This window comes from Agelaius tricolor, unplaced genomic scaffold (assembly GCF_023055355.1).
Source record: "Agelaius tricolor isolate 1412-34295 unplaced genomic scaffold, bAgeTri1.0.p SCAF_12, whole genome shotgun sequence".
NCBI classification, from domain to species: Eukaryota; Metazoa; Chordata; class Aves; order Passeriformes; family Icteridae; genus Agelaius; species Agelaius tricolor.
The window spans coordinates 26,082,829-26,108,928 of NW_027269272.1; the positions used below are offsets into that span (position 1 = coordinate 26,082,829).

Sequence of the window (26,100 nt, forward strand, 5' to 3'; positions counted from 1 at the left end):
TGCTCCCACACTCGGGGAATTACTCACATTCCAAGATCTGCTCTCTTCCCGTAACACTTCTGCAGGAAGGGCAGACCATTACACAGTAAAGGTTCATTGAACCATCACTTTGTCTTTTTAGACCTGGAAAAGTTCCCTGATCTGTAAACTGACTCAGCACAAACGGGCAGACTGACTGACAGAGACACACAGACAGAAACAACTGCCACTGCTGCAGTTTGAGCTTAAAAAACCCCTACAAGTATAGGAAATCAGCTTTGCCTGAGCAGAACACTACAAAATGAGTCGATGTTTGCTTGCAGCTGGACACGGGATCATTCCAATTATTAAGCTTTGCAAACATTTTGACAAATATGGTCTGAACTTTCAGTTCATGACTAAACCTAGAACCAGACATTCTTCATCTGTTCCTCCACACAGCTCTGGTGCAGGGTTTGTAAATTCCTGTGGATTCTCAATTACAACCCAGGGCCACCAGCTGGAGTTTCAGTATTACTGTCAGCACCTCACCCCCAGCACAGGTCAGAGCTTTTCTCATAGTTTCCCAAACCAACCAAACAAAAAATAAAGATTTCCCTGACTTCCCTAATATGCCATGTTACTTTAATAGTCCTTGGAAAATATCCAAATATTTAGAATGTTCATTGCAATCAGCAGAACCCCAAGGTGTCTTCAAATCTGCCAGGCAAGGTGTAACTCTAAAACAAACACCATGAGATCGCCAGAACCTTGAGGAGCAGCAACATTGCAAAGTCCTGATTTCAGGTGGATTTTAAATGTGAGATACACGTGGGGAACGGGGGGAAGGAGAGTTCCAGACTTATGAAAACAGAAGCAAAGGAACTGATGCCACACAGATACAGCCCCCACACACCTCTCCCCAGAACAGGAAAGCGAGGGCTTGGGGCAGCTCCATGAGCGCTTATTTCTTTCTGTCACTGCTCTTCTGGGTAATCCCCACGTGATTCAGCTGCTTGAACGCCGGGTTTAACTGCGTCAGTCAGCCCCTCTGGAAACCACAGCCCCGTCTGGGCCCGCAGAGCAGCCCGGGCAGCAGGTCACACACCAGCCCGGGAGGAGAGCAGCCCTCGGGGACACCAGAGCTCTGCAGACCATGCTCAGGACAGCCCTGGCCACCAGCACAGGTAGGTGGCTTCAGTCCCTGTCTGTACAGCCTGTTTAGGTCTCCATGGACGGACAGCCCAAAATCCAGCTGCCAGAGGCTGGGCTCAGCTTTTGGCAAGGCCCTGGCTGGGCAGCAGCCCTGGCACTGCTCACAGCCCCCAGGGCTGGGCGTGCTGGGTGTCCCTGCCCACGAGGGACAGGGCCAAGCTGGGCTCTCCCTGCCATGCAGCCTCAGCCCAGCCACCAGCAGCGCTGCCTGCCCCCACCCAGAGCCACTTCAACCCCTTCTCAGCACAGGGACACCTGCACAGAGCCAGCTGCAAGGACCAGCCTGCTTTCTCCAACATCTTAAACCACTGGAGGATCTGCAATCATTTTGCTTTACAAAATATGCAAATCTGGATACAATTTAACAGACTAAATTACGTGTGCAGTAGTTCTCTCACGTTGTATAAAGTATTCTGTGCAATATATAGAAATAGAAGTGTTGCAGTCTGATGCTACTCAAGGCATAAATGTGTTGGTTCCAAGAAATTCAAAGAACAGCCTTTCCCACAGCCATTCTCTGTAGCAGGCTGACACAGTGCAGCAAACAAACAAAAACCCCTCAGTCTTTGAGTGGTATTTACTTAAATTAGGAACAAAATTTTCTACTTGCCTTTTCTACTGAAGCCTACAAAAGAAACGAGCAAAATTATCTATTATCTGCTTCTTTCAAAATGTGCTTTTCCTAAAGGCTTCATAAAAATACAAGCTCTCTGTTCAAGCAGGAATGGAGAGCAGTTTGCAGCCTAAAGGCTGATGAGGATCATTTGCTCACCCATCGGATATATCTGTATATTGGTTGGGCAGTGCATTCCCTCAGAACTCCCAATGCATTTTTACAGAAAGGGGATGCTACCAATACTACCTTTTTTTTTTCCAGGCATAGCTTCAATCCTTCAAAGGTTATGATGTTTCAGTATGATTATTATTAACCAGATGCTTAAATAGATTCAAACCTTTTTCTCTAGCATTCTGACTGGAGGAGGATGCTGAACCAAACACTGCCAGAAAAGCTGCTGTAGTGGAAATGCTGCTCAGAAGGCTCTATTCTTTCAGAAACAAATCCGAATACACTCCTAATTCTTCCAGCATGAGAACAAAACTCTCCTGAATATTTGGGAAGCATCATGAAGAGAGAGAAAAATATTTCTTCCTAACTGTATTTTTTTTTTAGAATTAATCAAAATTCTAAGAGAATAGCTGCTGTTGCTGAGGAAAGGCCGATGTCATTGATGTCCTCTTGGTTCTTTTGTAGGTCTGTGATACCTCCTGTCAGCAAAACCAACTCACACAGAGTTTACAATGTCAAGCAACATTTCTGAATGTCATCTCTACGAAGAAATGGAACCTTTTACCTATTTTTACTACTTGATTTTTCTTATGGGAATTATTGGAAGCTGTTTTGCACTGTGGGCATTCACACAGAAGGACCAGAAACAGAAGTGCATGAGCATCTACTTGATCAACCTCCTCACTGCAGATTTCCTGCTGACTTTGACACTGCCAGTGAAGATTATTGTTGACCTAGGAATTGCATCCTGGAATCTGAGAATATTCCACTGCCAAGTCACGGCCTGCTTCATCTATCTGAACATGTATTTATCAATCATATTTCTGGGATTTGTGAGCATGGATCGCTGCCTGCAGCTGATGCACAGCTCCAAGATCTACCGCATCCAGGAGCCTGGCTTTGCCAAGACCCTGTGTGCGGTGGTGTGGGCCATGGTTCTGCTCATCACCGTGCCCAACATGGCCATTCCCATCAAGCACATCGAGGAGCGGCCGGGCGTGGGGTGCATCGACTTCAAAACTAAATTCGGGAGGGACTGGCACGTGTTCACCAACTTCATCTGCACGGCGATATTCCTGAACTCCTCGGCGGTGATTCTGATCTCCAACTGCCTGGCGGTGCGGCAGCTGCGCCGGCACGGGCGCGGGGAGCAGGGCGGGCGCGCGCGGCAGGCGCTGGCGCACATCCTGCTGGTGACAGGGGCCTACCTGCTGTGCTTCGTGCCCTACCACGCCGTGCGCATCCCCTACACGCTGAGCCAGGGCAGCGCCAGCGCCAGCTGCCCCCTGCGACGGGCGCTCTTCAAGGCCAAGGAGGCCACGCTGCTCTTCGCCGTCTCGAACCTCTGCCTCGACCCCGTGCTCTACTACCACCTGTCCAAAGCCTTCAGGCTGAAATTCACTGAGGCCTTCGCAGCCCCCAAGGAGACAAAGGCGCTCACGGCCGCAGAGACAGCACAGCAGAGCCAAGAGCAGCCCTGCAGCCCTGCCCGTGGAACAGCAGCAGAGCCAAGAGCAGCCCTGCAGCCCTGCCTGTGAAACAGCAGCAGAGCCAAGGGCAGAGCTGCAGCCCTGCCTGTGAAACAGCAGCAGAGCCAAGGGCAGAGCTGCAGCCCTGCCCGTGGAACAGCAGCAGAGCCAAGGGCAGAGCTGCAGCCCTGCCCGTGGAACAGCAGCAGAGCCAAGGGCAGAGCTGCAGCCCTGCCCGTGGAACAGCAGCAGAGCAGAGCCCACCTGCATCACTGGCAGCTGCTGGGGGACTGCAGCTGTAGCAGCACTGCTGGCAGCACTTCTGATGAGCCCAGGCAGGAGGAAAACACCAGCAAGGAGCAGCTCTGGCTGTGTGACCGCTCACACAGCACCCCGAGCACACACAGCCTCCAGAAATACCAACAGCTCAAAGAACAGTGAATACCCACCAGGCATCAGCAAAGCGTGAGAATACACGTTCAGACTCAAAAATACCTTGGGATTATTTATGGAAGACACCTGGACTCACCTTTACTAAGTTAAATATTGCGCATTTACTATATTAAAGGACTGGGTGCTATCAAGTGAAGAAATTACTAAACAGCAGTTCTGCAGCTGCAAAGCAGATTTGACAAGATTAATCAAAAAGCATTTCAGAGGGCATTATTTACTCCAAAAAGGGATTTTAAACTGCACTGATTAAAAATTATTGTATCTGCTTACACCACACGTGCAGGCTTCATAAATAAATTTCTTCTTCTTGCCAAATTCCACTGTCTCTCCCTGCTGCTGCCTCAATGAATATGAGAAAAGCTAACAGCATGTTATTGCAGAAAATTCAAGTGAATTGTAAAAAGGAAGATAAGAAGTGTAAGACCCATCATTTCTTTTTATCCAGGACTTCAGATTCACCACATTTCTATACACAAATGCACACAATATCCCCAGCATTTGCATATGAGGCCACCACACGTGTGACTCTCTTACCTCTGCATCAAGTCCAGACTCACTCTAGAATGACAGGCTTTTCCTGTTAACTAGTTTGGTTAGTTCTAAGGTGTTTTATTTAATCATTTTGGCTTACTGATCAGAAAGCAACTTCCAGGACCACTGTGAATACAAAAGGAGAGTTCTCTTGTCTATGTAAATTACAGATGGAACAAAGCCATGGCCCTGTGCTTCCCAGAGCTCCTACAGCTCACAGAGCAGCATCACCATGGCCTCATCATTTGGGGCTGCCTGTGCAGGGCAGGACAGAGAAACCACCTCACTCACACAGCCCACGAGCTGCTCTGACCCAACAGCCTGCAGCCCTGCAGGAGGAAAAGCCAAATGAGCTGTGCTTTGGGCTTCCAATGCACACATTGCTGTCACTTGCACACATTTGCTTTCTTTACAATTTCATATGAAATATAAGCTAGAAGCCAAAGAGAGAAAGATTTCACATCCCCAGTTTTCATATTGCTGATACTCAAGTCAAAATTTTACCTTATGATAAAGTTGCTCACAAAGCACATCATCCTTCACTGGTTTTGTGAAGCAAGAGGAAGAGGAGCAGTGTACCCACAGAGCCTCCAGCCCACTCAGCACACAGGATTCACACACTCATTCTTCCAGCCCTCCTGTCTGTTTCCAGGCTGTGACTTGTATCACACTGAGACATTACAGTAAACACAACAAAACACCCCCTGACTCTAAAGATGTTATCTGTCAGATAGCCAAGGCTGAAAAACTCCCCAAAAGCCCCATTTTATTTCTGACATTTTAAAGAAACACCATGTGTCTTTAGAACCCTGCATTTACAGAGCAGTAAAGGGATGTAATGTGCTTATTTCCAGTCCTTTTTCCCTGTGTGCTCTGCTGTTCTCACTTGTCCCTCCCAAGCTGGCCACCATCTCTGAAGACTACAAAACACCAACCTGCAGACTAGAGATGTGATTTTCCTGCTTTCCCCAAGATCAATGGAAGCTACGGAGAGCAGTGGCCACCACAAGGGCTGGAGCCAAGCACAGCACCCCAGCAAGTGAACACTTCCCTCAGAGTGATTGGGAATTACAGACCCAAGGGCATGGAAGCTCCTGCTTCACAGGTGTCCCAGCTTCCCTCCTCAGGAAAACAGAACACAAGTTTGTGCTGAGCAAGGCTGCTGTGCACACACACACACAGCTGGGGCAGGGCCATGCAGGGAGGAGGGGAAATGCTTTTCTCTTACCCAAATAAAGCAACACGATGGCATCACCACTGCTGTGCTGAGATCAGTCAGCTACCAACAGAACAGGGATGCTACAGATTTCTGAAGACAATTCAGAACACCCCAAAGACTCTGCTCTCCACTGATGCAGGCTTCTGTTGGGCACAGCCAGAGCCATTCCCACTCTGGGTGTTCCTGGAACTCAGGGCCCTGGCAGCAGCTGAGACAAGAGAAGCTGAAGGGTCTGACCATCAAACACATTTCACTTTTGACTGGAAATAACAAATGTGGAGCCACACAAAGGCTTCCTCACACATTTGTGTGACAAAGACTGTACCTCAGGGCTTCTTCCCTTCCAGCACCACCTTTACACACACTCAGGATGCATCAGCCTCTTGGATTAACCAGGCTCTGGGTTTGTCTGATCTGGGGTCTTGCACTGCAGCTACTCTGGCCTGGAAAAGCACAGACCCTGTGCCAGAGGGGCTCAAACTGCTGCCCCAGAGAGCAGCAGCAGGGTCACAAGGAAAAGCAGGCTTGAAGCTGTGTGCTCCTCTCAAGGTCACCGTCAGTTATTCAAGTCACAGAATAAATTTTTTCATTCCAGAGAGATTCTGTACTTTAACTCCTTTAGATGAGCAGGAACCTGGTGTTGGATTTGCTAGAACAGCTAAGGATGAAAACACCCGGACAGGTAACTAAGCAATTTGAGCAACCAAAGGAATGCTAACTGCATTATTAAAACTATTACAAGACTGTTCAGAACACGCTCCACTTCCTCAGTGCTTGGGGAAACAGACTGATTCTGCAGATATTATTTTGCTCATCTTGTCTCTCTTTCCTGTCAGGCAGCCCAACACACTCAGATTTGGGTCTCTCACAAATGTAGTTACAAATGTTAAATTGAAGCTCTGTGATTTCAAGACCTGTCAGAGCTCCTTTCCCACAGTGGGGTGGGGAGTTTTGTTTGTCTGTGTCATTTCCAGAAAAGTGATCTCAGAAAGACAAATATCAACTCTCTGCATTTGTCACAGGCCCCATTCCTGAGAACCACATTCAAAACAGGACTTTCTCACTCTGTGAAAAAAGTGAAAAACATTTCTTGGCATCATAAGAATTCAGACGGACTTCAAAGACAACATCAGAAACAAGACTAAATACAAGTACAGAGCCCTAAGCCTTAAAAGCAGAGACCTAAGTGCATAAATATCCATGGAGTTCTGGGATTCTACAAAGTGATTTCAAGAAATTCAACATCAATCCTTAAAAACATCAATCACTCCCTTCCGTCGCATCACATTCACAACTGCACACTGGCTAGAAAATCCTGCCACCAAGCTGCATTACCAGGGATCCCCCCACTGCTGGGGGGCATTTTGAGCTATACTTAACCAGGCTGTATTTTGCTACACAGGAGACTGACAAGATCAGGTTTCACCAACCATTCTAAACATCTTAAAATGGATTAAAGATGTGAAAAAACCATTCATTCTCAGTTCCCTTCCATGGCGGCAGCTGTGACAGACTATGACAGATAATAGAATACATGTAGTTCAAGTGTTAGGGGAAATTTGAGTGGGTTTAAGCCCTAGGAAAATGACAGGTGAACTCACAGAGGAGTTGTTACAGACATGAGAAAGTCACTATTACTACTGTTCCAGATCACCATTCTGAGGACTCTGTTCCTGCCCAAATCAACTCCTGCCCTCACAGGGATTCCTTGCCCAGCTGGGGCTGCAGATGAGTCACACGTGTTCCAGTCTGGACTGGTGTAATAAAATTTATTCCAACTGAAAACTGTACAGTAGCAATAAAACTGTTTACTGGATTTACACCTTGACAATAATCACCACTGTGAAAATCATTCTGGAGCTCTGCACAAGAGATTATTTGAGTCAAGGAAACGTCACATGGAAAATGCTTGTGGCCAGAAATAAGGTCAGTAGTTTTCTCTGCAATCCCATCTAAAAAGAAAGTGAATTTACTGCTTTATGACACAGAATAGGTTTCTATATTTTGAGTCCCCCTACTCAGCCAAGTCTCCTGAGGAACCCACACAAGTCAAAGAGAACCAGGAATGAGAGGTCCTTCATGGCTCAGTGCACATGGCCACATTCACCAGGCAGCAACCCTGTTCCTGTATTCATTGTGATGTTACATCTTTATGGGTCATCAGACCTTCCCACCAAAACACTTCAACAGCTGCTATCATTATTTGAAACCTCATGAAGAAGGAGCTGAGCCTCTGTCAGCTACACCAAGTGCTGGGTTTGGGTTGTACCCAGTCCTGCTGGGAGCCCCTTGCCTGTATGGAAACCTGCCTCACAAGAGACAGCTGGGACAGAATCACAGAATCATTCCAGTTGGAAAAGGCTTCTAAGATCATCACATCAAACCATTAGGACAGCACTGCAAGCCCACCACTAAAACACGCATGATCCATGGTAAAGGCTCAAACCAAGATACTAAAACTGGAAAAACAGACAGGAAATAGGTTCCAAACATGCTTCACTTGGGCTTACATCAAAACACGGGCAGCGGACAGCTGTCCTTCAAAGAACATTTTTAACAACAACAACAATGTCACTAGGCAGATGTCCTAGCTGTGGACATCCTATTTACAAAAAAAAAAATCCTTAAGGCTTACGTGAGCTGCCGGCTGAAAACAGCGTACACAACCTCGTGACTTGGGGCCTCCTCTGCCAGGGGAAAGCAGAAGTTTATGAAGGGGAAGGAAACAGGAGACAAAAAGAAGACAAACAGCACCGCGCGTGGTGACATCCCTGCAGCGCGGGGAGCGCCCGACATCCAGCGGCCGTGGGGCGGCTGGGCAGCCCTGGCACCCTGCTCGAGCTCCGGGAACCTGCCCGGGGCCCCGGCACCCTGCCCGAGCTCCGGGAACCTGCCCGGGGCCCCGGCACCCTGCCCGAGGCCCCGGCACCCTGCCCGAGCTCCGGGAACCTGCCCGAGCCCCCGGGAACCTGCCCGGGGCCCCGGCACCCTGCCCGAGGCCCCGGGAACCTGCCCGAGGCCCCGGGAACCTGCCCGGGGCCCCGGCACCCTGCCCGAGCTCCGGGAACCTGCCCGGGGCCCCGGCACCCTGCCCGGGGCCCCGGCACCCTGCCCGAGCTCCGGGAACCTGCCCGAGCCCCCGGGAACCTGCCCGGGGCCCCGGGAACCTGCCCGAGGCCCCGGCACCCTGCCCGAGGCCCCGGCACCCTGCCCGAGGCCCCGGCACCCTGCCCGGAGCTCCGGGAACCTGCCCGAGCCCCCGGGAACCTGCCCGAGCCCCCGGGAACCTGCCCGGGGCCCCGGGAACCTGCCCGGGGCCCCGGCACCCTGCCCGAGCCCCCGGGAACCTGCCCGAGGCCCCGGCACCCTGCCCGAGGCCCCGGCACCCTGCCCGAGGCCCCGGCACCCTGCCCGAGGCCCCGGCACCCTGCCCGAGCCCCCGGGAACCTGCCCGAGCCCCCGGGAACCTGCCCGGGGCCCCGGCACCCTGCCCGAGGCCCCGGCACCCTGCCCGAGGCCCCGGCACCCTGCCCGAGGCCCCGGCACCCTGCCCGAGGCCCCGGCACCCTGCCCGAGGCCCCGGCACCCTGCCCGGAGCTCCGGGAACCTGCCCGGGGCCCCGGGAACCTGCCCGGGGCCCCGGCAATGCCCTCCCCTCATCCCCCGGACCAGGGCAGGGCTGCCAGGTGCTCACCACAGCCTGCCCAGCAGGTGACACCTGAACCTGCACTGGTGAGGTGGATGTGTGGGTTCCCTGACCATGGCAGGAGGATGGAACTGGACAATATTTAAGGTCCCTTCCAACCCAAACCATTACCTGGGGCTTTGGAAGTTCAAATGTCAAAACGCACAGGCACCATCCATCCAGCACTCTGCCCCTCCATAGTTCACCAGACTCAGTCTTTGAGCCCAGATGATATAACATTCTTGAACCACCTGCAGAGCGTGTGCATACCAGTCAGCTGATGTGATTCAGAGAAAGCCCCGGCCCTGTGTGTGCTGTGGCACCGGCGGTGCCCCGGCACTCGCCCTGGCCGCGCTCCAGGGGCCACCGTGCCCCGGCCCGAGAGAGGAGCAAGGCAGGAGCCCAGCAGCAGCAGGACGTGAGACACAGGAGCCCCATGTTCCTGAGCCTCAGGGTGGGCTGGGCCTTCTGTCAAGTTGTAAGAGAAAACCTATTTGTGTATATTTGAAACCTGGTCTGAACAGTTTGCCGAGCATCCTGCACACTGCAGTGTGCATAACAGACACACGGCCCCTGCCAGAGAACACCCTGACACGGAAAGCGAGTGCAAGCAAGTGCCCAAATGCAACTGGATACTGAAGTGGGGCCTCCTGGCTTGGCAGGGTGCTGTATGGTACCTGGGCATTACCTTAAAAAACAGCAAAAAAGAAATACACCCAGATGGAAAAAAAGAAAAACCAAATCCCAAAACCAAGAAAACAAAACAACCAAAATATACAAGAGAGCAGCTCAGCATTACTGCCTTTAGAAGAAAACCTGCAAAAATAAACCCTCTGGAAGCTTCCTTTAGGGAGAGCAGACAATCAGATAGAGCAGCCAAGCTCATCGCCTGAACCCCCAACTCATCCACTGCCCGGGGGCTGGGACGAGCAGAGCACTCATCAAATTACAGAGGTCTGTCATCCTAAACCCTCGCTATCGAGTGACAGGGGGTGCACTGGCACATCTGCGGGCTGTGCGGACGGGCACGGGGCAGAAGAGCCCTCAGAGCTCCCTCCCTCAGCCGGGCAGGGGCCGGCCGGGCGCTGCAGCGCCGCACGCAGCCCGTCCTGCAGCCGCAGTGAAGCATGCCGCCGCAGCACAAGAGGCTGCTCTTCTGCACGGCCGGGCTGCTGAGCCTGGCCTGCGCGCTGGGCACGGCGGCGGCCGTGGGCAGCCAGCTCTGGGTCAGGGGCTCCATCCTCTGCAGCACCGGAGCGCTGCTCGTCAACGCCAGCGGCCCCGAGCTGCACAAGTTCATCGGCGACATCCAGTACGGGCTCTTCTCCGGGCAGCGGGTGCGGCAGTGCGGGCTCGGGGGCAGAGCCTCCCAGTTCTCATGTGAGTACCCGCGGCCATCGAGCTGCCCACACCGCGGGGCCGGCGGGACACCGAGCCCGCAGCCCCCGGCCTGCGCTGATCGCCAGGGTCAGTAACTTATTTATGGTACTGATACTGCCTGCCTCATGTCTTCAATTACTGCAGTTACACGGGTAGCCACATCCCGAGAGATTTATGCTATTTCTTTAAAAAAAATATTTGGGGGGGTTAATTAATCTCTGTCATCTTCCTCTGTGTGCCAGCATTACAACATTACCTCTGTGCTGTCAAGAAGAATGAACTAAACCAGCAAGAACCTCAGGAAAGAGCTGGGGCACTGGCTGCTATTGAGAAACAAAGCAGCCCAAAAGTTTGCGATCTGTGGCAGTAATTGGAAGAAGGACTGGGGGAGGCTGTCTGGGGAACGCTGGCTGACTCGGTACCTGACACAGAGTGTCAAACTATTAGTAATGGCTTCACTTTACATTCATAACCTATTAATCTTCAAGGATAAGAAGATCAATGAGAAAATTATGAAGTGAGACACAATTGTATCCAGCAGCAGGCAGAACAGGCAGTAAAAGCCAGTTTCTATGTGTGCAATACCTCCCCTGAAGTTACTACAGCACACAGATCACAATCATTCGGCTACAACAGCACACGTGAATTGCTTACACCTGTTATTTAATGCAAGGGAAGGTTGCCAGACTAGGTACCAGAAATTATTTACTATGTAACATTTTCCAAAAATAGTAAACCAAGTTAATTTTGTATAGTATTAGTATTTGCTCTCTCTAATTCCATCACTAGTCTGTTTATACTGCTGAAGTTCCCTGTTGATTGCTTTGTGTGCCATCCCAGTGTGCAGTTCTTGCACCGTGGCTGTATTTTCAGAGGATTTGGATTGCTGTAGGTGACAGTTATGAGCCAGGGCAGGTCCAGCTGCCAGCAGCTCTGGGACTGACACTCAGGTTCAGTCAGTGACAGCTGTGAGGGGTCAGGAGCATTCACCCCAGAGAGCACTGGCGACAGGATGCTGATCCCCTCCATCACCTCAGTACCTTGGAAGCTCACCAGGAGCATTCCAGAAAGCAGGACAAACTTATAAAATACACAGCCATAGCTCAATGCACTCACTGCACCTCAGCACGCCTGAGGAGAACACAGACAGAAAATAGGCTACGTGATTTAGTTCTGTGCTTGTTCCCATTAAGTGCTCTCCTCTGACCACTGCATGTCTTTTAATTGTAATATGAATTTGCTCTGCCAGCAAACCCAGTTCAGCTGGGGAAAACTTCTGCTCCATTTGTTCCCACTCATTCCCATCAGTTTCTAGGTCAATGGTTCATTTTCTAAAGGTCTCTGCCATGCACAGCACACAAGGGTTCATTCAGGACCATGAAGGAATGTTTTACTTTCAAGACAACATTGCTTCTGGAAGTAATTTTTCCCAATACATCACATATAAAATGTTAATAACAGAACCAGCTGTAGATGCAGGTGCCCAGGGGAGGATTCAATACTATGCCACAACTTGTTTTCTTAAAACGAACCATACGAAATTGCATTATTAAATACAGAGTTTTGCATGTTTTCCCAAAGCATCAGATAGTGTCACAGGAACTGATGCTATTCCCTGTAGGAATCCTGCAGAGGGAAGCACTGGAAGGGGCTCTGAGGTCCAGCCTGGCCCCCTCTGGGCTCACTCAGCAGCTCTGTCTTGTTTGGACATTGAGGAGCTGCTCTGCCTCCCTGAGCAGGGCAGAGGGGCAGAATCCCCCCTGCCCCGCTGGGGCTCAGCCCAGGGCAGGTTCTGGGTGCCAGAGCCCCTGGCCCAAGCACGGGGAGCTCCTCTCCCCCAGTGCCCCCCGTCCTTCTCCTGGGGCAGCTCCCAGCACGGTCCCCACCAGCCGGGCTTTGTGCTGGGACTGCCCTGGCAACCCCACAGGCAGCGCCTTGCACTGGGCCTGGCTGAACTCCACGAGACATTCATTTCATTGATTTCCCTTTCATTTAGTCAGGGGGATAAATGCATTTGATACCTCATTACCTGCTGCCCTGTGCTCCTGCGTGGAGCTGCAGAGCAGTTTGCTGGTACAAACTTTACACGGAGGGGTAATTGATGTGAGGCTGCTTTACTCTCCACACATTACAGCAAAACAGCACCAGGCATTATTACCTCACTTTAGTCATGCCCCCGTAGATCAGGAACAGTGAAGTATATTTCAGAGTTCCTTCCAAAACACCTCCTTTTTGCCAAACAAACAGGAATTTTTAAATATCATTCTCTCTTGCTCTCTGAATGTCTATCTCTGTGTCCTAGACAAACAGGACCACAATTTGAAACAGTAGCTTAAAAACTGCATAAAAACATTTAGAGTAAATTATTCCTGAATTTGTGCATCCACAATCACAGCACAATTTCCTTTCCCACGTCACAACCCTTTGTGGGACCTCATGAACATAAATGAAAAAAGTGTAAAGATTTTTGTTGTCTCAGTCCCAGAGAAGAGGGGATGGCCAAGCCTTCAGCCAAGGGAGATCAGCCCCTAACACTAGCACTGGAAGAGATCTCAGTGACACCTTGTGCCAGACCTGCCTCCTCAATCACAGCTTCCTTGTTTGTCCCCAAAAGATGCTGTTCACATTCAGGACCAAAGAGCACCCTCAGGAAGGGGAGGAGAGGCTTTTCCTGGAGCTAGTCTCTCTCCCTCCTGGCCAGTCTATGCCTCTGAGTTCCACAGAATTTTTCTGCCTCCAAACATCCATGAAAAACCATTTCTAGGGAATTATTTCATCTGGTTGCATTTAGAAGGGCAGGATCAAAACAATTATCACAAACGAGCAGGAACCCCCGGCCCGACATCAGAGACAACTTTGCCTAATGTGTATAATAATGTTGTGTTTATTTGTTTTCAGTTTTTCCAGATTTGCTCAGAATTATCCCTGCAAGTATCCATGTCAGTGTCATTCTCTTCTGCACAGTACTGATTGTCTTTGCCCTGGTGGGAGCAGGGTTCTTCATGTTCAACGCTTTTGGCAGCCCCTACGAGACGCTGCACGGCCCCGTGGGGCTGTACCTGTGGAGCTTCATCTCCTGTGAGTACCAGGCTGGGCTGGGGCTGGCACTGCCAGCATCACCCACTGCTCAGGCTAAACTGCGCCAGCTTTGGCTCTCAATTGGCAAAAGCAAGCCAGGCAGGAAGGCGGGTGGCTCTGCCATGTCAAAACACGTGTTTTCCAAATTGAAGTTGGGAGATAAACTGGGTAAACCCCACAAAAGGGTGGGTGGCAGGATGGGAATGGGCAAGCAGCTGCAGGAGCCATGGCAGAAGGGCCCCAGCGACCCAGAGCTGGGCTGGCATCACTGACACCCCACACACAGTCAGAACCAGCAGCCACCCCAGAGTAGGAAAAGGGGGCAGAAAGCAACCAAAATATGCCAGTGATGCAGCTGGTTCCACCACAGGAGGGTTCCAGACAACGTGAGCAAGGCCAGCACACAGAGCAGCACAGCCTTGCCAAGGACAGCAGAGCTGAGCAGCCAGAGGCTGGCAGCAACTCGTGGTCTCTGAGGAGAACCACTGCCATGCAGGGAAAACAGCCACACACCTGCTCCCTGGGCTGCTGGCCTGGCTGACAGGCAGATTTACCCCAGCTTTACAAGGTGTTACACATGACAACCATCATTTCACAGAGGACTTCAGTACAGATTTATGTTCAGGCATGCAGACAGCTAATGGGACAATGAGCAACTTAAAGCTGAACATGAACACAGACACCTCACTAGCTCAGGGCACTAAAGCAGCCATGCTAAATACTCCTGGTCCTGAGCCAAACTCAATTAGAAAAGCTTACCCATTTCAATAGCCATTGGCTTGGATTCCAAAAATAATCCCTGTTAAAGCGGTGTGGCCATACAAACATTCTCCCTGTGGTGTTGGGCTGCAGCATACATCGTGCAGCACAGCTGAGGGATCCTGAGGTAACGAGCATCTCCCCCTCCCTTCCAGGTTCCTGTGGCTGCCTCATCATGATTCTCTTCTCCTCAGAAGTGAAGATCCACCACCTTTCAGAGAAAATTGCTAATTTCAAAGAGGGAACTTTTACATTCAAGACTCACAGCGAGCAGTTTGCAAATTCCTTCTGGACCATCCTGGTTTGCTCCCTGGTGCACTTCCTCAACGCCCTACTAATCCGATTTGCTGGATTTGAATTTCCCTTTTCAAAATCAAAAGAGTCAGGGGCAATTACAGGAGCAGTTGACTTGATGTATTAAAATGATGGGATTTAAGAACATTTCTAGCAAAGAAATTTGTCACTATTACATCAACAACCACCAGATGTACCAACTTGTGAATGATTGTCCTAGAGAAGGTAAAAAAAGGGAAAGTTTCAAATAAGTGTTTATATGGTGTAAGCAGTGAACAAAAGAAGATGTGCTGTATGGTGATGCCTGGATGGAAAAGCCCTCTAAAACATTTATTTTCCTGTAAACTGTTTAAAAAGTGGCTGGTATGAAGAAAAATAGGAATCTCAGTAGGATTGCCCTGAATCTGGCAGGTCCAATCAATAGGTTCAGTAGAAGCACACACTGACCAGCAGCAGCTCTGCCCTCAGCCCTGGTGAAGGCAAGGACGCAGCCGTGACCCCGTCAGAGCAGCAGGGCCAGGGGCACCCAGCACGGGGCAGCACAGCCCCCAGGCACTGCCCAGCACACTCAGACCCCAGCTCAGCTGCAGCGCTCAGGGGGCACAGCCCTAACTCCTGCACTTCGATCTGGCTCCACATGCAGGGCAACAGCATCATTTATCTCCGTGAAACTCTCTGGGTTTTTCCTTTTAACAAACCAAACTGCTCCAAACTCAAAGTCCTGGGAGCCCTCGTTTCCCCAGCAGTTGCTGCAGCTTGGTGACAAAGCTGACACAGCACAGCAGATGCAGGGGAGATGCCACGTCTGCTGCTGCTCCTGAGGGAGGCAGCCAGGCTTGGCAGAGCTGAACAAACCCTCTGGGGTTTGTTTGAAATGCAAAGGGCATTTCCCAGGGCAGAGCCATGGGACTGAGCCCAGGTACCTCCACCTTCCACTGCCCCCTCCAGAGAACAGCCCTGCAAATTCTCATCAAACAGTACCGATAAACCCTGTCAGAACCCCTGGTGAAGGGCAGCAATAACACAGCAGACAGGCTCCCCTGCAGGCTGCAGCTCTGCAGGGACTGAGGAACAAATGCTGGAGGGCCTGGCATGGGAAGCCAGAGCAGACAGACACACCAACCCTCACCCCTGGACAGCCCCAAGTCAGCTAAAGCACAGGATGCTTCCCCAGGCAGAACATCACACCACCAAACACTGTCTCTGTGGGTTACCTGGGTGCCTTGGAGATGAGCTGCTCCTCACAGGACACAGAAACAAACAGAGGCTGAGAGCCCCTGCCCCATTTATCTGCAGGGGCTGCTGCGCCCAGCTGTGGGTGAGGAGCAATCCCTGCCAGCATCCACCCAGTGCCCAGGTGCAGATCAGACCCAGGTTCCAGGTATCACAGCCCTCTGTGCTTCAGGATCTACCAGCCCACAAGGCCTTACTGACTTTGATGTCATTTTTTGTATTTTTACTGTGAAAGGCAAAACACTGCCGGGTTGTTGCAAAGGTTTGTCAGCTGCATCTTTCCCAAGGTAGCTCTGCCTCCTCATCTCCCTGGATTTTATCAATGTGGAAGGGCTTCTGCAAGTCAGCACAGCTCCCAGCTTTTTTCATCATTTTCTTCATAAACCATATGCATATTCCTCCTAATGTTAATGTATATTCTTAAAGCATAATTTGTGTTGCATCTCATGGTATTGTTTACTACACGGCAAACCCAAAACCACTCCTTTACTGTGCAGGCAAGAGCAGCCCCAACCTGGGGTCTGGGAGTCCTCACAGGGGTCCCTGTGCCCAAAGCCCGGCCTGACCACCCCCAGATCCCACCCGGCACCCCAGGATCAGCCCAGCTATTCCTGAGGCAAACAACAACTTCTTACCAGCTAAAATAAAATGAAGACAATGTTTGTGGGTTTGGCACGCTGGAAGAGCAGGTATGGTCTGCCCAGCAGAAACTGTGAGGGACCCCCAGCATGGACCCTGAGGGAACCCCAGGAAGGACCCTGGGGGAGCCCCAGAATGGACCCTGGACCTCCTTGCATCCATAAAAATGCCCCTGGTACTGCCATGTGCTGGACAATGCCCCTGCTCTGCCCCACTTTGGGAAACAGCCCCGTTCCTGCCCATGCTGGACAATGCCCCCGCTCCTGCCCCCGCTCCCGGCCCCGCATTCCCCGAGCAGCCGCTCCTGCGGCATTAAACATCATTAAACATCATTAAACATTGATGCTGCCGGGCTCTCTGACTGCCCGGCGGGCGGGAGGGTCGGTGCCTGCGAGCAGCGAGGGCCAGCGCGGCTCCGCTCGGGGCCATGGGTGACCAGGGCACCGGGCACGCTGCGCCCGCACCGCTGCAGGAGATCGCCAGCAGAATCTCTGACCTCAGCAAATGGAGAGGAATCTTCAGTTTCCCCGGGTAAGGTTTTTATTCCGCTTCTTTAACACAGTTTTAATTCCAGGTGGTTATTTAACGCATTTTTTCAAGTTATGTTTTATTACAAAACTTATGTGACAATGACAAAAAGTCCTTGTGTACCCAGTAATATAAATGCTACAGGTCTTATTCTTCCTTTGTTCTGGGGTTCTCTTCTGGCTGGACTCCAGTTTCTCCACATGCTAGTAATACCTCTGTTGGGTGTTTTCATTTGTACTTTATTTATGCTTTCAGCTTGGAAATCAACAGCACGACTCATCAGGTAACTCCTTTTCCAAAGGTAATATTTTCTGTTTGTCTGGTGAGTTTTGGGCTGTCATTAGATGGCACACGTCCATACCTGCAGCCCAGGTATCTATGGAGATTCATTTCTCATGCTGCTTCTTTGAGAAACAGACTTCAGATATTTTGAAGTCAAAGGGGCACACCAGTCCTACACTTGATTAACCTTTCCATCAAAAACTAATGGTTTTCATGGTGAGTTTTAGAAAACAAACTAAGATCTCTAAAATGTAAGTATTTGGAAAGCCTGCTGTGCCCTTAGGTTGGGAGACACTGAAGGGTATTCCCTGTAATTCAGACAAACACAGCACTATTACCTGCTGCAGTCATCAGCTCGGAGGGATGTGTTGGGAATGTCTGAAAGCAGCTGGAAGTCAAGGGCACCCCCGTTCCAGGGCAGCCCGTGCCCCCAGCCCCCTGCCAGCCCAGGCGCTGTGCCCACCCTGGGAGCACTGGGGGCACGCTGGGTGATGGAGCAGCGGCCCTGGGTGAGGCACTGGGGCCACGCTGGGTGATGGAGCAGCGGCCCCGGGTGATGCCCCACGATGGGTGATGGAGCAGCAGCTCCGGGTGAGGCACTGGGGCCACATTGGGTGATGGAGCAGCAGCCCCGGGTGATGCCCTGCCTGCTCCTCTCCCTGCAGCAAGGACGGAGCAGCGCTGGCCACGGACCGCCCGGAGCCGGGGAGTCCCCGGGGTCACAGCCGCCCTCCATCGTCCCCCGGCCCCTCCTGCTCCCTCAGGGCATGGGTGGCTGCCCCATCTCCCCGGACACGGCCATGGTGAGCTGCCTGCTGAATTAAGAATGAGCTGTAATTGAATCTCCTGAAGGGAAAGAGACTGGGGAGCCTTTCCTGGTGCTCTGACTGCAGGGTTCAGCCTGCTGTCAGCTGAACAGGGTGTGGAATGGGGATGGATTATTTAGGAGACTCTTAACAAACATGGCTGGAATGCCACCTTAAAGCTGATATGCAATAATTCTCAGGAGAGACCCAGTCCAATGACAACAGGCAACATTTCCCTGCACTTGGAGGCTTCCCTGACAAACAGCCTCAGGAGGCAGGATTATGGAATCTTAGAATTGTTTGGCTTGGAAAGGGCCCTTAACACCATCAGGGAGGGATTTCAGCTCCTGCTGAGTGCCTGGCCCCAAAAGCACTGCTGCCAGGTGCTGTTGTCCAGCAGCTTGGCAGATCTGCAGGCAATGGCACGATGGGCCCTGGTGCAATCTTCCCCAAAATGCGCACTGTACCCAAATGTAAAATGTAAATGTACAACCAAGCTTCACCAGAGTGGCTGAGTGCAGTGTGAAGTCCCTTTACTGAGCTCAAACATCTCTTTGCTCTGAAGCGGTGAGGCCTGGCTCTAGGCAGCTCTGGCTGAGGGCACGCGCGGCACCTGCACCCCGAGAGCCCTGATGGGACAGACCCTCACGCCAGGATGAGAGCCCTGACCCTGGCCCCTCTGCCTCCTCTTCCACAGAGGCTGCAGCAGCTGCTCTTCAGGAGCACGGCCCCGCTTTTCAGCTGCGAGTGGGCAGCAGCGCGCTTCAGGTTCCACCCGCCGCGCTCCCACCTGGCCTACGCGCTGCAGGCAGGAGAGGTGAAACTGTCACACAGCACCTGCCGCCAGCTGCTGCTGCCACAGACACTCCTGGGAGCTGGAGCAGGGCAGGGGCCTCGGCAGCACACACACCTGTACCCCGCATGTCTGTACCCCGCATGTCTGTACCCCGCACACCTGTACTCCACACACCTGTACCCGGCACACCTGTACCCTGCACACCTGCACCCCACACACCTGTACCCTGCATGTCTGTACCCCGCACACCTGTACCCTGTACACCTGTACTCCACACACCTGTACTCCACACACCTGTACCCTGCACACATGCACCCCACACACCTGCTCAGGAGAGATGCAACAGGTTGCAAAAAGCTCGTATCTTTTCTGAGAATTAGACTTACCTGATTATTCCTGCTCCACCTAGAAATCCAACAACTGAAGTCACCTAAACTATAATTTATAATTTTCTGAGATGGAGGTTTTCTTCTTCCTTATTTACCATCACAACGCTGCACCCAAGAAAGCAGAAGGCCAAGATACACACTCGAACAGTAATCCCCCCACCTTGTCCGGGGGCTGGAATGTGAGGTACAACCACGGGTGCCACTCCCTGCATTCCAGAGCTCGGTGCTCACGGAGGGAGCACAGCCCCGGTGGGTGAGCACAGCCCTGGTGGGTGAGCACAGCCCCGGTGGGGAGCGGGCACGGGCACTCCTGTGTGCAGCCTCACATCAGCCCTGGCTGCCCCAGCACCTCTGTCCCTTTGCTGCGAGGCCAGAGGGGACAAAAAACAAACCTTGGGGCTTCCCAGCACAGAGGGTCCCTGGAGCTGGGGGCTGTTCCTGGGACAGAGGGAGGAAGGGCACCCACCCACAGGATCCCTGCTGCCCCTGCACATGGCCAGGGCTACCCTGCAGCTTCTTCTCCATAAGGGCTTCTTGTTGTCCCCCTGGCCAGGGACGGCTGGGTGTGACAAGTGCTCATTCAGACTCCTCAGATGGCAGGGGCTGTTTTTCTTTTCCTAGGGAGGAACAAGAGCCATTCTGGCAGCTGTACAAGCACACATCATCACATACCTGCTCTTCACAAGAGAGACAGAATGTACCCACCTGGAAAGGTAAGTTGCTGGGCCTCATGGGACTCATGAAAATTATTTCCACGCATTGCTTGGTCAGTGCCAGCCTCTGGGTTCAGGCAAACCGGATCCAGGTTCAGGTGGGGATATGCACTGGGAGAGAAGCCTTGGCTGGCCCCAGGCAAGGCTTCTTCCCACCAAATCCTCTGATTTCGGGACAGTGGCATGTGCCCCCTCCTCTGTGGTGCCACAGTCACAGCCCCTGGTTTCCCCCTGGCACAGGCTGTGCCAGCTCGGGCACAGGGAGCAGGGGCAGGCACTGGCCACAGCCCTGGCAGAGACCCTGTGGGCAGCAGGAGGAGGTGGCAGAGCTGTCGTGTGCCTCGTCACTGCCCCTGTCACCACAAGGCCACGTGCAGGCTGCAGAGCCAGCAGCTTCACAGACAGAGTGAGTATGGAACCGTCCTCCGCCATCGGGATTTTCCTTAGAGATACCTTTGGCCTGAAACGCAGGACCTCCTGCACCTGCTCCCCCACTTACGTTGCCCTACAAACAGGGATCACCCCAGGCCCAGGTCTTGCTGTGGCCTGTGATACATCCACCTCCCCTGCACCAAAGCCCATCTTCCTTCTCCTGCAAAAAGGAGAGTCCTGTCACCATAAAGCTGCTGCCCTGGCTCCCTGCACAGCGCCAGAGTCCACGGCTGGGCCAAGGGGCAGAGCAAACCTTTGCATTGTTCTTTCACTTGACTAATGGAACAACAAGATTCAAAAGCTCGGCTTTTTGGTATAATTCTTGTCTCCTTTGCACCACCCTCACGGTGCCCATGCCCAACAGATCCGGCTGTTTGAGTTCTCGGAGAAAGCTGCTGCTCAGGAGTTCATCTCTGATCACATAAACTCTGTAAGTGGGGATAACTGCTTTATCCAAGTTATTTTCTTGCTAGATTACATCTTATTTCCCAATCAAATTGGGCATTTTGGACACAGCAGTGTTAACATCATCAGGATGTTCACATAATTAATGTACAGTTAGTTCATGGATCATTTCCAGCCTTTCCTATGGGAAGGGATTCTGCTCCCATGTAAACCCCTGTGACTTTACCCATTATTCCAGCTCTTTCAGCCCACAAACACTGGGTAAACAGGGCAGCATTTTGTACATCATTCAAAGATGTGATTCCTTGCAGCCTCAGCAAAAATATGGGGAAAATTGTACAAAATGCATTTAGCCAATAACTGGAAGTTTTTTCTTTCTTTTTTTACCTGATCCTATTAAACAAAATTAGTTACAAAATATTCCTGGAATAACACCTTGCTCATCTAACTCAACACACTCACATAGGGCTGTATTGAAGCAGAGGAATTGTTTTAATTAAATATTATTTACAGGCCATAATTCCTCCCCTGTGATGCCTTATTTCTTTTTTTAGTTCAAAGGTGAAGGAAGCCATGGAGTGATCCTATTTTTATACAGTTTACTTTTCTCTAGGACACTTGAAAGGTATATTTTGCTTTTTAAACATCCTCCTGTAGTTTAGTTTCATCTCCTGAAAAGCCTTTTCCTTTCCTCCCATTTCTGTTGGCCAGGCACGGAGGTACAGTGTTGCCTCTGGCACAGGCCCAGTGCTGCCCTGATGATCTCTGCTTGGCCACACAGGGTCCAAGAGGATTTGGGTGACGCAGCTCCTCTGTTGAACATCAGTTCTGGAAACATCACCTGTACGGAGGTAGGATCAGCCACATGTCTCAAGCATTCTGGTTTTATTATTCCCACATCCTATTTAGGAAAAAAATTATCACTTGGTAATTAATCCAAAGAAAAAAGAAGCCTAAGTTCATAAAAAAAAAAAATATTTTGCAATTTTAATCACGACTGTGCACTTAAAAAACAGGTGATGATGATGATGATGATAGTAACAATAATTTCTAAAATGCCACTGGCAGCCCGGCATTGCCCTGTTTGTGGCAGACGTGACAAGCTGGGAGCAGCACATCCCGTGCACGGGGCGTTTGCCCGTGTCCCCGGTGTGAGCGGGCTGTTTCCGCAGGCCGTGCTCAGCCTGCTCCTGACGGGCCGGGCGAGCCCGCGGCAGCTCGGCGGCGGCCGGGAGCCGGAGCGCGGCGCTGGGAGCGGCGGTGCCGAGGCACCGTGCCCGCGGGGCCCCGTGGGCTTCCTGCGCTGGGAGCGGGCGCCGCTGCGGCGGCAGGTGAGCGCTGGGCAGCCCCAGGACAGCCCCAGGGCCAGCGGGACCGCGGCACAGCCCAGGGGAGCGCAGGGACAGCCCCAGGACAGCCCCAGGGCCAGCGGGACCGCGGCACAGCCCAGGGGAGCGCAGGGACAGCCCCAGGACACCCCCAGGGCCAGCGGGACCGCGGCACAGCCCAGGGGAGCGCAGGGACAGCCCCACGGCCAGCGGGACCCCGGCACAGCCCAGGTGAGAACAGGGACAGCCCCATGGCCAGCGGGACCCCGGCACAGCCCAGGGGAGCGCAGGGACAGCCCCAAGACAGCCCCACGGGCAGCGGGACCCCAGCACGGCCCAGGTGAGCGCAGGGACAGCCCCAGGACAGCCCCATAGCCAGCGGGACCCCGGCACAGCCCAGGGGAGCGCAGGGACAGCCCCAGGACAGCCCCATAGCCAGCGGGACCCCGGCACAGCCCAGGGGAGCGCAGGGACAGCCCCAGGACAGCCCCATAGCCAGCGGGACCCCGGCACAGCCCAGGGGAGCGCAGGGACAGCCCCATGGCCAGCAGGACCCCAGCACGGCCCAGGGGAGCGCAGGGACAGCCCCAGGGCCAGCGGGACCCCAGCACAGCCCAGGATCCCAACAAGTGTCCCCTGGGCAGGTGAGCCCCGGGCTGCGGACGCCCCGGCTGCCCGTGTGGCTGTGCAGCCTCTCGGGCAGGCACAGCGTGCTCTTCGGCACCGACAGCCGGCTGCTCTCCGACTGGAAAGCCGAGAGAATTTTCCACCTGTACTTCTACAGTGGGCAGCAGGAGCAGACCCAAACTGCCCACCTGACGATAGGTACGGACCCAGATTTACCAGGGACTGAGGTATGGGCAGCGCAGACAACTCATTCCTGCGTTAAACAAACACTCAATACAAAGTTTAAACACACCAGGAAGCTGGACTGTTTCATGATTAGTTCAATATTTATAACAACATTCTCTCCATCTGCTGGGGTTTTACCCCACCCAGCCCTTGAGCCCCGTGTGGCTGCTCACTCACACCCCCACCCACAGCATCAGGGAGGGAATTGGAAGGGTAGAAGCTAAAGAACTTGTGGGTTGAGATAGAGACAGGGTAATAGGAAAAGCAAAAGCCACACACACACAAGCCAAGGAAAATAAAGAATGAATTCGCTTCCTCCAAAGGCAGGCAGGTGTTGCAGGGCCCCATCACACACAGCAGTGACTTGGGAAGACAAACATCATACTCAAAAGGCCTTTCTCTTCTCTTCTTTGCCCCCACTTCATATACTGAGCATGATGTCACAGGCTCTGGAATACCCCTTTGATCATTTTGGGTCCTCTGTCCTGGCTGTGTCTTCTCCCAGCCTGCCCAGCACTCCCAACCTCCTCACCAGCGTGGCAGTAGGTGGGAGCAAAAAGGCCTTGGCTATGGGGGCACTGCCAGGAGTAACAAAATCACCTCTGTGTAATCAACCCTGTGTTCAGCACAAAGCCAAAACACAGCTCCATACCAGACGCAGGGAAGTCAATGAATTCTATCCCAGACAAAACCTGCACACCAACGCAGCGAGGCTGGCACGCAGCAGGGCCTCCTGCCTGGCTGGCTGCGGCTGAAGTCTGTCTTCCTGCCCAGCACCAGGTGCCACCATGGCCCTCGTGTTCCCCACCAAGTTTCATATCCCCTCAGGAGGGATGAACTGCTCCTGTAGCAACGCTTGGGTTGTGAACCAGGCTTTGTGCTTGAGGTGCAAGGTTCTTGTTTCTCTGCTGCTGTGCATCACTTACCTTCCTCACTGGCTGCCTCCTTCCTTGCTCTCCTTTCACTGCAGCGTTTAAAGCAAAGTCAGAACCTTGAAACTAAAGGGTAAATTTGCAAGGAAGCAGAGTGATTTGAGATAACTGTCATGATACCTGGTGTGGCCACAGATACCATCTGAGCATCTGCCCAGAAAAGCAATATGCAAACACATCGTGCAAGGAGCCCAGAGCTGCACTCAGAGCACCGGAATTTCCCAGGGGGCCCTCGGCGCAGGGGCAGTCCCCAGCCCGGGAGGCCCTGCTCAGCGCAGGACAGCAGCACATCTACACCAATGCAGCTGCAGAGGCTTCTGCTTTTAGCTGTCACTGAAGCCTTTATGAGTGGGGTTGGGTTTTTAAGATTTTTTTAGACATTTATTTTTCACTTCCTCTTCAGACACTCATTCGCATCACTGGGAAGAGGCTCAGAGAGAAGGCCCCTGCAGCCCAGGGAGGAGGCGCCCAGCCCTGGAGATGGCAATCAGGACCAAGTGGGCAGGTGCGACCGTCAGCTGGAACGGGACAGACCCTTTCTTCTGAGGAGGGAGCAGGATGGACCCCCGCTCCTGAAGGGTACTGCCATCTCCCACACACTACCAGCTGCACTGGTCACTGCGGTCTGGAGGACAAAAAGCACTCTCCCCAGTCAAACAGCCTTTGGTGCACTGAAGGGACACCCTGTCCATAAGGCATCACACCCACTGCAAAAGCATGCACTGCAGGAACAGCGACTTGCAACCCTGTCCCACTGCACACCTTTTCCAGGGGGTAGGATGCAGGTTCTCCTGCTCCCCATCACAGCTGGCAGGAAAAGGAAAGAGTCAAGCGCTGGCAAAGGCGCCATGGCAGTGGTGGAGTCTCCATCCCTGGAGGGACTTAAAAGCTGTGCAGATGTGTGATCTGGGAACATGTTTAGTGGTGGCCTTGGCAGTGCTGGGGTAATGGTTGAACTTACTGGGTCTTAGAGGGCTTTTTCAACCCAAACTGCTCTGGGGTTCTGCGATTCAGTGATTTTACTGCCTTTGCCTGGCACCCTACATTCACCTGACAAGCATGGGCAGGGCACATTGTTTCTAGCTGACAGACACCACTGTCCACTTCCTTTTTCATTGTCATTACTCCAAAACGACCTGTAAGTCACACCCTTACTGTGTTGCTAACAACAATTGAGAACAATAAACCTTCTGCAAGTGATCCAGAAACTTGGTTACGATTTATTGAATTTTACAAAAAACAAAAAGAAGCCGCGGCACCCAGCCAGAGATTATGCTGGGCCGGGATGAGGTTACAGCAGACGCGAGGTCTGCGATCGCACTGCGGGGCCGCGGCTCGGCCCCGGCGCTGCAGGCCCTGAGCACCCGCAGCTCCCGCCGCACCGGGGGCATGCACGGGCCCGGTGAGTGGCACGGGCCCGCCGGCACGGCATGGTCCCGCTGAGGGACAGGGCACGGTCCCGCTGAGGGGCACGGGCCCGCCGGCACGGCACGGTCCCGCTGAGGGACAGGACACGGTCCCGCTGAGGGACACGGGCCCGCCGGCACGGCACGGTCCCGCTGAGGGACAGGGCACGGTCCCGCTGAGGGACACGGGCCCGCCGGCACGGCACGCTCCCGCTGAGGGACAGGACACGGTCCCGCTGAGGGCGGGCAGTCCCGCTATGGGGCACACTCCCGGTGAGGGGCTGGCAGGGCACGGTGCCGGTAAAGGGACACGGTCCCGCTGAGGGGACACGGTCCCGTTGAGGGGCTGACAGAATACGGTGCCGGTAAAGGGACATGGTCCTGCTGAGATGACACGGTTCCGGTAAAGGGCTGACAGGACACGGTGCCGGTGAAGGGACACGGTCCCGCTGAGGGGATGCTACCGCTGAGGGGACACAGTCCCGCTGAGATGACACGATGCCGGTAAAGGGACACGGTGCCGGTAAAGGG

The 26,100-nt window shown here is 52.9% G+C and overlaps 4 protein-coding genes across 4 annotated transcripts; all 4 read left to right on the top strand.

Annotated features, from left to right (window-relative positions):
- Positions 1-30: 30 nt before the first annotated feature.
- On the top strand, positions 31-4,197 carry GPR171 (G protein-coupled receptor 171). The gene is made up of 2 exons (XM_071437071.1): positions 31-1,145; positions 2,426-4,197. The coding sequence occupies exon 2, from the start codon at positions 2,473-2,475 to the stop codon at positions 3,496-3,498; it is 1,026 nt and encodes a 341-aa protein (XP_071293172.1). The 5' UTR covers positions 31-1,145; positions 2,426-2,472; the 3' UTR covers positions 3,499-4,197.
- A 3,857-nt stretch (positions 4,198-8,054) lies between these two features.
- On the top strand, positions 8,055-9,424 carry LOC139594658 (uncharacterized). The gene is made up of 2 exons (XM_071437020.1): positions 8,055-8,064; positions 8,433-9,424. Exons 1-2 carry the CDS (start codon positions 8,055-8,057, stop codon positions 9,422-9,424), a joined length of 1,002 nt encoding a protein of 333 aa, XP_071293121.1.
- Positions 9,425-10,400: 976 nt separating this feature from the next.
- CLRN1 (clarin 1) lies at positions 10,401-16,492 on the top strand. The gene is made up of 3 exons (XM_071438279.1): positions 10,401-10,697; positions 13,596-13,775; positions 14,690-16,492. Exons 1-3 carry the CDS (start codon positions 10,445-10,447, stop codon positions 14,953-14,955), a joined length of 699 nt encoding a protein of 232 aa, XP_071294380.1. The 5' UTR covers positions 10,401-10,444; the 3' UTR covers positions 14,956-16,492.
- Positions 14,974-25,290, top strand: MINDY4B (MINDY family member 4B). The gene is made up of 13 exons (XM_071437021.1): positions 14,974-15,053; positions 16,559-17,231; positions 17,484-17,511; positions 18,176-18,313; positions 19,014-19,133; positions 20,123-20,198; positions 20,292-20,620; positions 21,011-21,076; positions 21,606-21,676; positions 21,833-21,978; positions 22,165-22,382; positions 22,730-23,204; positions 24,567-25,290. The coding sequence occupies exons 2-13, from the start codon at positions 17,128-17,130 to the stop codon at positions 24,707-24,709; spliced, it is 1,914 nt and encodes a 637-aa protein (XP_071293122.1). The 5' UTR covers positions 14,974-15,053; positions 16,559-17,127; the 3' UTR covers positions 24,710-25,290.
- The last annotated feature ends 810 nt before the right edge of the window (positions 25,291-26,100 follow it).

Coding starts and splice junctions, on each gene's coding strand:
- GPR171 (XM_071437071.1), top strand. CDS start 2,473: ATGTCAAGCAACATTTCTGAATGTCATCTCTACGAAGAAATGGAACCT.
- CLRN1 (XM_071438279.1), top strand. CDS start 10,445: ATGCCGCCGCAGCACAAGAGGCTGCTCTTCTGCACGGCCGGGCTGCTG. Junction 10,698..13,595: donor CAGAGCCTCCCAGTTCTCAT/GTGAGTACCCGC, acceptor ATTTGTTTTCAG/TTTTTCCAGATTTGCTCAGA. Junction 13,776..14,689: donor CCTGTGGAGCTTCATCTCCT/GTGAGTACCAGG, acceptor CCTCCCTTCCAG/GTTCCTGTGGCTGCCTCATC.
- MINDY4B (XM_071437021.1), top strand. CDS start 17,128: ATGGGTGACCAGGGCACCGGGCACGCTGCGCCCGCACCGCTGCAGGAG. Junction 20,621..21,010: donor CCAGCAGCTTCACAGACAGA/GTGAGTATGGAA, acceptor CATGCCCAACAG/ATCCGGCTGTTTGAGTTCTC. Junction 21,677..21,832: donor TTCTCTAGGACACTTGAAAG/GTATATTTTGCT, acceptor TTGGCCACACAG/GGTCCAAGAGGATTTGGGTG.